At 38.5% G+C, this 12814-nt stretch overlaps 1 protein-coding gene across 2 annotated transcripts in view; it reads right to left on the minus strand.

The window, feature by feature from the left end:
• LOC103466400 (tumor protein p53-inducible protein 11) overlaps positions 1 to 12814 on the minus strand; it is a 54889-nt gene that overhangs the window by 5653 nt on the left and 36422 nt on the right. For both annotated transcript variants that reach the window (XM_008411938.2, XM_008411939.2), the window contains exons 3-5: positions 6873 to 6931; positions 6723 to 6771; positions 5274 to 5370 (exon numbers count right to left, since the gene is read on the minus strand). In XM_008411938.2, coding sequence (XP_008410160.1) covers positions 5274 to 5370; positions 6723 to 6771; positions 6873 to 6931 — 205 coding nt within the window. The remainder of the gene's footprint in view (positions 1 to 5273; positions 5371 to 6722; positions 6772 to 6872; positions 6932 to 12814) is intronic.

Consider the following 12814-nt stretch of genomic DNA (forward strand, 5'->3'; position numbering starts at 1 on the left):
TCTTTTACACAGAAAACATAAAACGCTAAGATTTAGCGTTTTATGTTTACAAATTAACAGCTAAAACCAATGGTAGTCATCATCAGCCAGCAGCTTTTTGCCCTCCAGCAGGAATCTTATGCGTCACGCTGCAAAGGGTCCGTTGGATGAGGAAGAAGAAGAAGAAGGGGAGGGCAGTGAGGTGGGAGGGCTGATGGACTGCATCCTCTCCCTGCCAGGATCCATCTGTGTGGCAGATGAGCCTCCATCCTTCACCCCTACTGCTGCACCTCGTCTTGCAAGACATGGCCCCCTCCTCCCTGCTGCTCCCTGAAGCTCTGCTGACATTTATCATAATGATCCCCGGCTCTAGCTGGCCTTATGGAGCTCAGCGATGATTTATGCACATATCGCCTTGCAGTGAACACGCTTGTAGTTTCAGCTTACCAAAACTGTAACCAGGCCTTGGTTATGTTTGTGATTTCTAAGATCACCTAAATTCAGAGCCCAAAAACAATAGCACTCCAGTAAAAGGTAAAAGTAGCTCTACTTCAACGCATTTCTACTCGGGTAAAAATAAAAAGTAGCCACGAGAAATTACTAAAGTTAGAGTAAAAAAGTACTGAGTAACCGATCAAATTATCAATCATTCAGTTTTTAGAAATTACATCATCAGGCGGACTAAAATATAAAGTTATGCGGTAATTTTGATATTTTAAGAAAAAAAATGTCAATAATTCATATAAGAAAGAAAAAATAAAATCAGGCAAAATATTTTTTTTCCCCCAATCAGTTTATTATCTCTACAATCCATTTGGGGTTTATTAAGACATTTTCTACTCTGCAACAAACACTCACTTAATCTTAAAATACACGGGTAAGACGGGACGTCAAGAAGCTGCACATTCATTTGCATGTTAGTGGAAATGGTAACTTTTCAGCTGAGCATCAAAGCAGTTGGTAGGATTAACAATCTTGGCACAAGAACAATACATCTGACAAACAACATCCCTCTAGCACTCGTGCAGCATCTGCAGCTGAATAAAGATCAAGGAGGTTTGACCCGATTCTACGAGGACAGGCCGGTTTTTATCCTGTTTACCTTTAGAGTTACAGTCACCCTGCTGCAGCAACACTTACAATTTCTGAGATCACATTCAGAGCTGGGGCTCAAAAACTGTACTTGAGTAAAAGTAGCACTACTTCAGCATATTTTTAATCACGTAAAAAGTGAAAAGTATTCCTCCAAGAAATTACTCAAGAGTAAAAAACAGTATTTGGTAATAAATCTACTCAAGTACTGAGTAACTGATCAAATTATCAATAACTTAATATTTAAAAATTGCACAATATATAGAGCTATGTTGATATTTTAGAACGAAAATTTTAATAATTCATATAAATAACAAAAACCAATCGGGTAAAATGATTTTTCTTCAAATCTGTTTTTGAAATTAACAAAAAGCAGGTCATGGATGTTTGGTTAAAACATGTTTGGTTTTCATTCAGTGAAGTTGAAGAATCCAAAACATTTTCATAATAAAATAACTCGAGTAAAAGTAAAAAGTGCAGTGCAGTAAAAATACTCCTAAAGTCTTTCTATTTTTAAAGTTGCTTATGTAAACGTAACTGAGTGAATGTAACTGTCATGAGGTAAAAACAGCCTTCAGTTCGGGAGACGTTACTGGCTGTTTAAGTTTTAGTCAGGAAATGAAGCGAAGAGGTAAAAACAATATTTATTGGAAATCATAATCTACACCGTTTCTATAAGCGACCACATCCTGCATCACTTCCTGTTTTTCATTTTAAAGGTATTGCTCTGATTGTTGATATGGGTAAATTTAACCTCGCAGCTTTTTCCTCACTCAAACACCTGGATGATTTGAATGCAACGTTGTTTTGTTTTTGGCTTTAGGGAAACGCCAACATTTCCTCAATGTTTAAAAATTATTATAATGAATGTTTCATTTATCCTTCTGATTTGTGAAAAACTGGAGGGATTTATTGATGTAATTCGGAGCCCAGAGGACCACATAAAAAGCTATTGCGGCCCAGATTTGGCCCCCGGGCCTCGGGTTTGACACATGCGCTTTACAAAACAGACAAAGAAATAATCGTTCTTGTGGCTATAACAACGTCCATTTTAAAATGATAAACAATTTCTGCAGAGACGCTCCAAAGGTACATGATGAAACATTTTACAACTATCTGACAATATTACAACCAATAATGATAGTTAATTTGTCAATTGTTAGCATTTCAACCGCTGGTAACACATATGGAGGGAGAGAATTGAAATCCATGGAAATCCAGATATTTGATTGACTTGATATTAAATATAATATCCTTCCAGATGCTGCCAGTTCTAATGAATGCATCTGATACAGTGATGAAGATATTGTGCAGCTTTAAATACCTAATGACAGCAGGAAAATGTTCTATTTTACTTCTGAAAGAGGAAAATTAAATGAGTTAAAACTGGAATTGTGAGGCCAGAGTTAAGATTCTCACCGGTTCATCACTTATTTTTAATCCAGAAACGTTAAAGTTAGACCACAGTGGATGTTTCCTGTTGGGACAAAGTGATTAAAGTGATGAAATTCTGGAAAATGCTGTGAAGAGGTGAGAACTTTGTGAGATAAATCCTCCTTTTCTCCCTGCCTGGCCTCTAATCGCTGCGCGTTCTTCTTCATGGAGCCATTTAATCGCCTGACTGACGGCCTCGTCTCAAATTAGGGCCGTCGAAATGATTGCTGCTCATCTCTAAAATACAGTCTGAGAGCAGGGCGAAGCACAAACAGCGTAATTACCTGGCTTATTTATAATCAGTGTCTGTCGCCTGTCAGCGACAGGCACAGAGCACCAGAATAGAAAAATAAACCTCGATTTATTGGGCTTAGAGCAGCGTTTCTCACATTTAACAAAAACTCACAGAGCACCTAACATGAAACCCCCCAATAACACGACATCTTGATGAATACAACCTGAAATTAAAATATTTTTAACCCACGTATTGTTTTCTTTGTTCATCCATTAGGTTTGGTAAATGTGACCTGGGGCATTTTGAGTTATTCACAGATTATGAAAGAGTAGATTTTAATCTTTCCTATGATCAAAAGCATGGAAATAAAAACACAAGTCGTTCTTCATTACCAGGTGTTGTCTGCATTAATAATATTTTAGGGCTATTTGTGATTTAAAATCACAAGAAAAGAAAAATAGACTTGAGTTGCTCTGCTGTCCATCGATTTCTATTAATTGTATTTCTCTATTGTATTTCATTTAATAATTTTTTATCAATTAAAAACAATGGCTGTTGGCATTACCATTTCTAACCACAATACTTTGATGAGCCAGGCTTATGCGTCGCACTTTGAGCTCACGTTGCGACAAATAAAAATTAATCCATTTCATTTGATTATTTATGCATCATTCACTAATTATCATTATTTATTTAGGATTATTAGTTATTTATTAATTTTTAACGTCGCATTTGTTCTGTTTCTTTGAGAATTGCCATTTTTTAAATTTCACTGTAATTCTGATCAACAGTTGTTTACATGCAACACATCATGCGGACCACTAGGGGGCGTTTAGAGTTTGGATCACATGTGTCAAACTGAAGGTCCGGGGGCCAAATCTGGCCCGCTGCAGCTGTTTGTGTGGCCCTCTAGACTCCAGACCGTGACTGTGGAAATCCCAGGATGTTTTTATGCTAAAGCATAACTTAAGTTTATTGCTAATTTTCCACAAAAATTGAGAAAAACGTTGGGTTGAAGTTTTGCTAACACTCTCCTGCAGGAATCAGCTACACTGCTTCCTCTGCCTCATTTTATGACAAATAGCATTTATAAAATGCAGGCAGCTATTTTCTGATATTTTAAGAGTTTATTAATGGGTTTTATCAATACATTCCTGCACATCCGGCTCATTAGGAGCATTCATGATCTTAATTTGACACCTCTGGTTGAGAGTAAAGCGAAAAATGAAACAAAGTGCATGTCCTTGTGTCTGCGCCTCAGCAGTCCCGCCATTTCCCACCAAGTTCCCCCAGGACTTAAACTTGACATCTGAAGCGACCGAAACAAGAGGCAACCGGATCGTTGGCTGTTAGTTTTGCGGAGAATTTCTCTCCTCCATGCCTGAAGCCGTCTCCCTTCCTGGAGAACTGAACTGTGTCAGATTAAAGCAGCGTCTGCTTGGGGCCTGAAGGAGAGACTTTTCCAGCAGAAAGAGAGCTCTTTATGTCATGTCTGAATGAGGAGTGTGTGCCAGTTTTAATGAATGCATTAGTAGAAATTATCGCAAAAAAGCCCCATGCAGTTGAGCAATGAGTATTTATAGTATTGGCACAAATAAATGTTGAAACCCTGCAGAGGCAGCGCTGAGCCTAAAAACTGTACTCAAGCAAGAGTAGCACTACTTTATACCACTTGAGTAAAAAATAAGTTAAAGCTCAAGAAATTACTCGAGTGTAAAAAAGTGTGTGGTAAAAGGTCAAGTACTGCCTGACTGATCAAATTAATCATTTAATTTTTAAAAATTAAATCATAAGATGAACCAAAATGTAAAAATTAAGTGGAAATTTTGCATTTTAAAAGCTCAAAATGAAAACAGTTCATATAATAAATGAATTTTTTCTATATAAAACTTATGAAACTAATAAAACCTGATTTCTTGTTAAAACAAGCTTGTTTTTCATTCAGTGAACTTACTCACACACTGTAAAAACTAAATCTTACCAGGTACCTTAGATTCTAGTGCAAATGTTTTAGTAAACTTGAAATGAGACAAGTAACTTTTTAGCAGCTTGTTTTAAGTCAGTAATTCCTTAATATTGATGAAAATGTGCCAGTTCCATCGGTAGATTGTTTTACTTATAACAAGACATTTTCCCATGTTATAAGTTAATTAATCTGCCAATGGAACTAATAATTTTCATCAATATTAAATATTTACTTAAAACAAACCTCTTGCTGAAAAGTTACTTGTATGTTAGTTTGTCTAATTTCCAGTTTACTAAGAAACTAGACCAAAAAAAAAAAAAAGATTTTGTGTTTTTGCAGTGCAGTTGGGTAGAGAATCCAGACATTTTACTCCAGTAAAACTAGCGACGCATCGTAATAAAGTTATTTAAGTAAAAGTAAAAAGTACAGTAAATTTTTCCAATTGTTACGGCCCAACTGTCACCCACGGTGCCAACAATGAGAAAGCCTTCAGAGTCCCCGGGCATGATGGGAAATCTGGTGTCTTTTCTGTGCGTTTCTTGTGAGTTTGGACATTTTGAAACTTACTGAGCAGCGCTGCTCCATAAAGGCGAACAGAGATGCTCGTTGTGGAAAGCTCCTCCTCGAAAACAAGCTCGTAGAGTTGGTTGGGAAACACCAGAGCCTGTGAGGGGGAAAGAAAGGCTCAGCACAGTCCTGACATATCAGCACAGTGGCATTCTGTGCTTCCCAAAGTCTTCTGGATCGTGAGACAGTGTCACCGCTCATTTCCAGAACACTGAGGATATTGAGAATTTGATAGGGAGGCTGACAAAGAGGGAGTTGTGTGTGCAGATAACGCTCCGTAATACACTGATGATGAATCTGGAGAGAGCTCTGCGACTGAGTTTTTGCAAAATGCATCTTCCATTTTTTGTTTTAATTATCTGCACATTTTTTAATGATGGTGTCAATTATCACTTCTGCATTAAAGGGATCCAAGATTAGTTTAATACGTTGGCCTAAATATGTTGCAATTTTCCCATCAACTAAAAAAAATTACTGTTTGTGATACGCCAAAAATCATAATTACTTAAAAAAATTATAACTTTTGTTACATTTTTCACCCATGGAGGTCACCATGTTGTCACCTGCTGGGTTGATGACGTCATCAAGTCCATTCTGGCAGGCTAACTTTACCAGAGTTGTTGTTTGTCATGTTGTGTTTTGTGTAATTTTAGATAACGCCACGCTTCGTCTGGACCCGGATATCTTCCCACACAAATCTGTATAATTTGCCACATGAAAAAAAGAAGAAGAGCGCAGTGGGAGCGAGCTGGAGCCAAACAACTTCCGAAGGACCCAATTTGTGCTCTCAACATTTATCTCCAGAAGACTTTGAGTCATTTGTACGAGTAAAACTGACAAAGGCTCTAGCAGATGATCGCTACCTTAACAAGCCAAAAATAAATGCAGTGCTGACAGTTTTTATCCACAAACCGCCTAAACCCCGCTGTCAGCAGAGCGTTGGAAGCTCTTTAAATGCTAACGAAGCTCAGAGGCAGTAGCATGGTGCCACTGGACCCGGAGACCGGACCCTAAACAGCTGTTATCGGACCGGACACAGAGCTGTAGAAGTACTTACCGGCTCACACAGTCCGACCAGAGGTAAGTGTCATTCATGGTTTCATTTATGAAGGTAGCAGCAGCTCCTACGGTCAACTCTGTCCTCTTCCTCCGTTTGGTCCTCCTCATCTTCATCACCTCTTGTGATTTCTACGTTCCGATCGTTTTCAATGCGCTCCAGTCCAATTTGAAAAGGCTTAATAATGTTAATCGCTGCTTTGGCTGGACGGCGCTAGGCAGATGGACCATTAGACGTCATTTACCCAGAATGCATTGCAGCATGAAACAACACGGCGACGTTCATGTGACAATATTTTATTAAAATGTATAAAAACTAAATGTTTTTACATCTAAAATAAATATTTCTCAAACAAAGTCCATTGTTAGCCGTGGATCCTTTTAAACACTTACCGTTATGGCCATTAGTGTGAAACCAACAGCAGAGACGAGAATCCAAACCCTGAGAGAGAGAAACGTGCCGTAATGAATCCGTCTCAAAACAAATGGGAACAAAAACGAGTTAAACTCTGCTGTGAAGTCAGAGAGCACTCCAAGTCTCACCTCAACCCGATCGGCTCTCGCACCGCAAACTTCAACTCGTTTCCGAGCATCTGACTAATCTGTGAGCAAACAGGGGAAGAAAAAAAGGAAATGAGTTATGAGAGGGGAAATGTTATCACAATCCTGCCATCTCTCCAGATATTTAGCATCCGATAACCTCGACAAGCAGGGATGGAAACCGTCCTGCAGCCGAACTGAAAGCTGCGCAGCTCTTAAAAAGAGGCACTTTAATCAGCCTTGGGAGAGGAAGAACAGATTATTATGCTAATAGAGACTCAGAAAGTCCTCACCTCCTCAATGACCTGTTTGTCATAACACAATGCATTCTTAATGAATAATCAAGGGCTATTGCTACGCCAAAAGAAAAAAGAAAAATAAACTTTAAAACTGGAAAAATAATAAAACAACTTCCAGAGGAAGTCTGTTGTGCACGAAGAGAAACCAAAACACTGCAGCACAAAATGTATTTATATGACAAACTGGCACATAACTGGAAAGTAGAAATATTTTGTAAGTAGAAATCATTGTCATTTAACCCCCTCTTACTCCAACGCCCTTTAATTAAATCCAGTGCAATCAATGACCTCATTACTAAAACACAACCATCACTGAACGGTTTCAGGAAATGACTAAAGCAATGGATATTACATCATCAAAATTGTAAAAATATTGTCTTGAATAATTTTTTAACTAAATATGTTTTTATATTTTAGAATGTTTACTGTGAATTATACAGGTTTTAGCTGCAGTTTGAGACCCATCATTGATGATCGATCATGTATGTTAATTCAATCCAATTAACATACATGTTACATTTCGCAGGTGGAAGTTTTTCTGATTTCATTTGTAAAAACCATAACTGCTTTTTCCTTCCACATTTTATCCTCTACACTGTCAGACAGTAAACCACATTAATGTTTGTAATGTAACAAAACGTGAAAACAGACAAACACACAATTCCTAAAGCTGAAACTTCAGAGACCCTGGATGAGAAACCAAACAGCTGCAGTCGTGGCACCAAAAACCGTTCAAAGATTTGATAAACGGCATTAATTTTGTTCCATAAAGCCTCTCCAACAGAAAGCTGCCAAACTCCAACACTGAGGAAGGTCAGTCAAAGGTCATCAAGCATTTCCTGACATATCTTTCAGACAAAGCCAGAAAATGAAATTTCCTGAAAATTCAGATTGAAACCGTTTCCTCAAATACAAGGAGGAGTGAAGTAACCACTGCCAGGGGATTAACATGAATAATCAGTTTGAAAATCAGTTCTGTGATGTTTGCAAGAGAGAAATCAGAATGACCTACAGATCCACTTCTACAGGTCAGAACTTTACAAACTCAAACTGGTTTCACCGTCTCTAATAGATGCATCTCTGATCAACCTGTAGGACTCAGAACAAAAATAAAACATGTTCACTGGATAATTCAGAATCCGTTTAAGAACAGCAGCATGTCCTTAAAGCTTCCCTCTGTTAAATACCGTATTTTCTGCACTATAAGGCACCTAAAAACCTTCAATTTCCTCAAAAGCCGACAGTGCGTCTTATAATCCGGTGCGCCTTATATATGGACCAATATTGAGCCACAACAGGTCTAGCAACTACGATAAGCAGCCGCTAACTTCATTTTCCCCGTAGAAGAAGAAGTGCGCGGTACATCCTGGAATAGTTGTCAAAAAACTGGTTTGTTAATAAAGTTTGATAATACATTTAAAGCCAGAGGGGCGGCGGCAGCAGCGTGTCGGTTGGTCTGTGTTACCCAGAATGCAGTTGGGCACAATATCGCAACACCAACACAGTGAGTGAAACAACAACTGGGGCAGACTACTATATAAAGTACTCAGGGACCATTTCTTTATAAATGTGGATGTGTAATAATAGAGTACGGAACAAATTGGCTGCCCAAACTGAAGCATCTATGCGCCTTATATATGAAAAAAGCCCTAAAATAGGCCATTCATTGAAGGTGCGCCTTATAGTGCGGAAAATACGGTACTTCAGAGATTTCTGTGTGCAGAGCAGCATGTTCAGCATAGGAAGGTTATTTCTGTTTTTTATCTGCAAAGAGCAGAAGTCCTGTCCTCAACTGGAAATTATGTTCTCAGAAATGCACCGACAAATTTAGATTTTCCTTTCCAGACTGAGACACAGAAGGGCAAGGGGTAAATAAACTTCCCCTGAAAAAAAGTAAAAGTAAAAGTCAGAATTAAAAATAAAACTCAGCCAGGTTTTACCCAAACAGCCCTTCTTAAATCCTACCACCCGTTTATTTCTTTAAACTTTTATCATCTCTAGGGGGAAAAAACACACATTAGATCATACACAACAAAAGAAAACCGTTTTTCTGAGTCTCCAACATCAATTAGATTCCTTCATCCTGAAGTGCCTCGTCTGTGAAGAGGAGCAGCGTTGGAGTCAGACGGCTTTACCGAAACTAAAAATACACAAAGAACGCAACGGGAGAGAAGTGATGAATCACTCTCTGGCTCGCCGTGTTTACTGGGAGCTTCGGCATCAACTGGAGAGCAACTTTCTGTTCAACAAAACCGCAAAACATCAGAGTGAATGAAAGAAAAGCTCCGACATCAGGAGGACGGTTTTACAATCCAAGATCTTAATCATCACCGTACAAACATGCGATGTGCAGCAGAGCAGCACGTCTGTCCACTGGCGCATGAGAGGGGCACAGAAAAACTAACTGAGCAACAAAAATAGAGGATTTAGCTAAAAATGGCACTTTAATTCATATTTATAGTTTATACACAAACAATTTAAAAACATTTAAAAGAAAAGAGACAAAATTTTTCTACATGATTAATTAAAATAAGTAACTTTTCAGGACAATATTGGAGCTTGTTTTAAGTAAATAACTCCTTAATATTAATCAAAAAGTTTTGTTCCACTGGCAGATAAATTAATCTGTAAACATGGGAAAAATGTTTTGTTGAAGGTGAAATAATCTGACGATGGAACCAACCATAATAATTTAAACCAGCTCATATTTGTTGCGGGCTGCACAGTGGCGCAGTTGGTAGACCTGTTGCCTTGCAGCAAGAAGGTTCTGGGTTCGATTCCCGGCCCTGGTCTTTGCATGTTCTCCCTGTGCATGGTGGGTTTTCTCCGGGTACTCCGGTTTCCTCCCACAGTCCAAAAACATGACTGTCAGGTTAATTGGTCTCTCCAAATTGTCCCTAGGTGTGAGTGTGTGTGTGCATGGTTGTGTGTCCTGTGTGTCTCTGTGTTGCCCTGCGACAGACTGGTGACCTGTCCAGGGTGTACCCCGCCTCTCGCCCGAAACGTTAGCTGGAGAGGCACCAGCAATCCTCCCGACCCCACTGAGGGACAAGGGTGCTAAGAAAATGGATGGATGGATGTTTGTTGCCAAAAATTTACTTTTAAGTGAGTTTTTGTACTAGAAACGACAACAAAAAACTTGGTAAGACTTTGTGTTTTTGCAGTGCACTGAAGAAACGTTACAATTTAAATCTAAATTTGGATCATTTGAGCCTGTCATAAGGTTTTTGAAGTTATAGCGATAAACGATAATATTGTTGTTTTGAGACCATTTTCAATGATAATGTCATGATAAAAATGCAAAAACATCCTTAAAGATCAATAAACTTTAATTTCTAATTAACATTTAATGCTACAACTCAGACATTTTAAGTTTTTTGGGTAGAAAGAGAAAAGAGAAAAACAACTAATCATGCAAAAGTAAATTATTGATATTGTTTTAATCCATTATGCTATTAATTGATTTATTGTGACCGGCCTGATGGAGACTATATAGTTAAATGAACAAGAAGCTGTTTTTCAAGGATTTGCAAATAAGCAAGAATCCATCAAAGCATCAGATTTTCTTCGGTTTATTCCTAAATGTTCGCCCGCGGCTGCTGCCGTCTTTGAACAGAGGAGCTTTAAAAAAAAACAACAGAGTCCCTTGGAGGCAAAACCTAAAAATTAGGGAGCTGAAAAGTTTGAGTCAGAAACCATCACGTCCTTCCTGGTTGTTTGTGGATCCCTGTGCACCAGCTGCGAACACATGACCAGGTGAATCAGCTTCCTGCTCCCGGGGCTGTTTTTGACGGGAACACATAAATATTCATGACCGCCATGACGAATACTCAGAGGGGCCTGAGAGTTAACTGATGGCTCTGGGTGTGAGAGAAAAACAGGAAAGAGACGCAAACAGGCCTAATTACAGCTCCTGTTCACATCCAGAGAAGAACCGGATGGTTTCAGAGACTCGGAGGGTAAAAATGATTCAAAAACAGTCAAAGCTTCACATCCTCTAAAGCTCCTAAACAAACAGAGGTTGGTAGGAGGACCAGGGTTTTTGGTCCGGATCAGAGGTGAATAGTACGTATTCACACCTTCCCAAACGAACCGGACTTTCTGCACAAACGAACTGGACCAAACAAAGCTGAGGAGAAACTGGTTACATTTACCTGAGCAAATGAATATTTTCATCCTAAAATACCAAAATCTTGACATAACTTTATATTTTGGTCTGAATATGTAATGTTTAAATATTAAATGATTGATAATTTGATCAGTTAGTCGTACTGGAGCAGACCTTTTACCAAATAAAAAAGTAGGTTTTTACCAAATCTACTTGGTAAATGTCTTCCAAGTCTGAGCTTAAACTGTTTCACAAAGATTATAGCCAAAAGCTTTAATGTCTAGACGTGCAGAGCAGGTCATGGCAGAGTTTTTCCGGACAATAAATTGTCCCAAAAGTTATAGAAGTTACTCAATAATGTTATTTTGAGACCGTTTTCAAGTAATTATAATAGTGATGACTTAATAAAACATTTTCACAGATCAATAAACCCTCAATTCCAACAAACATTCAACACTGAAGTCAAAAAAAAGCTCCAGACTGACAACTTTCACCATCCAGGGTTTGGCAGAAAGAGAGAAAAAAAGGATAAATTATGTTAATTACTGAGCCCCGTTTAATTCACCAAGCAGTTAATTGATTTATTGCAACAGGCAGAGCTGAAAGAAACATTTTCAAAATATCCGAAAGCCATTTGTGCTGAACATAAAGTACCAATAAAGCAGAAAGTGAGTCACTGCCGTGTTTTCACATTAAGCAGCTGGACAGCAGTGCCCAGCCACGGCTGCAGAGTGTACACAAAACATTTATGGTATGGAGTGTGATGAGGGCTCGGCTGTAGGTTTGTTTGTTGCTGCAGCACCGCAGCGCTACAGCAGAACATCATTCGGGTCAGCGGAGCAAACGGCAGCGCCTGGTGACCCGACAGAACCAAAACCCCTCGGCTCTTTGTTACAGGATCTGCTGGTATCAGTGAAGAAGTCAGGAAGAGACAGTCAGCAGGCAGAACTTCCCTCCTTTGTTTATGGGCCCACAAGGTTAAATCCAACCGTTTCCTTTAGTCGGTAACTTCAGCCAGGTTCACTTTTAGACTCGACCCCACAGGCCTTTTCTCCACACAACGACAAAACAGTACACTGCAAAAACTCAATCTAACCAAGTATGTTTGGTTTAGTTTCTAGAGCAAATGAAATAAGTGAAATAAGAAACTAAGTTAGAAGTAACTTTTCAGCTTGTTTTAAGTAAATAAGTCCTGAATATTGATGAAAAGGTTCCACTGGCAGATTATTTCACTTATAACGCGAGAAAAATGAATCTAGAACTTTTTTTTTAATCAATATTAATATCTGTATCGGTACCGACATTGAAAGAAATTCTTGATCAGGTATTGGTGACAAAGTGCCTGAGGGCAGATCTATTCAGTCTAATTCAACACTTTATTTATTTTACATTATATTTAATAATATCATTTTCTGAATCATTTGACAAAAAGGTTTGTTGCAGTTTATTCTTACATGTTCGACCAAAGTAATCAACCTGTTTTTATCAGTTTCAGTTTCTTTATCATTTATTTTACATTGGCTGTTCTTCTCCTAACT

Source organism: Poecilia reticulata, linkage group LG6 (genome assembly GCF_000633615.1).
Source record: "Poecilia reticulata strain Guanapo linkage group LG6, Guppy_female_1.0+MT, whole genome shotgun sequence".
NCBI classification, from domain to species: domain Eukaryota; kingdom Metazoa; phylum Chordata; class Actinopteri; order Cyprinodontiformes; family Poeciliidae; genus Poecilia; species Poecilia reticulata.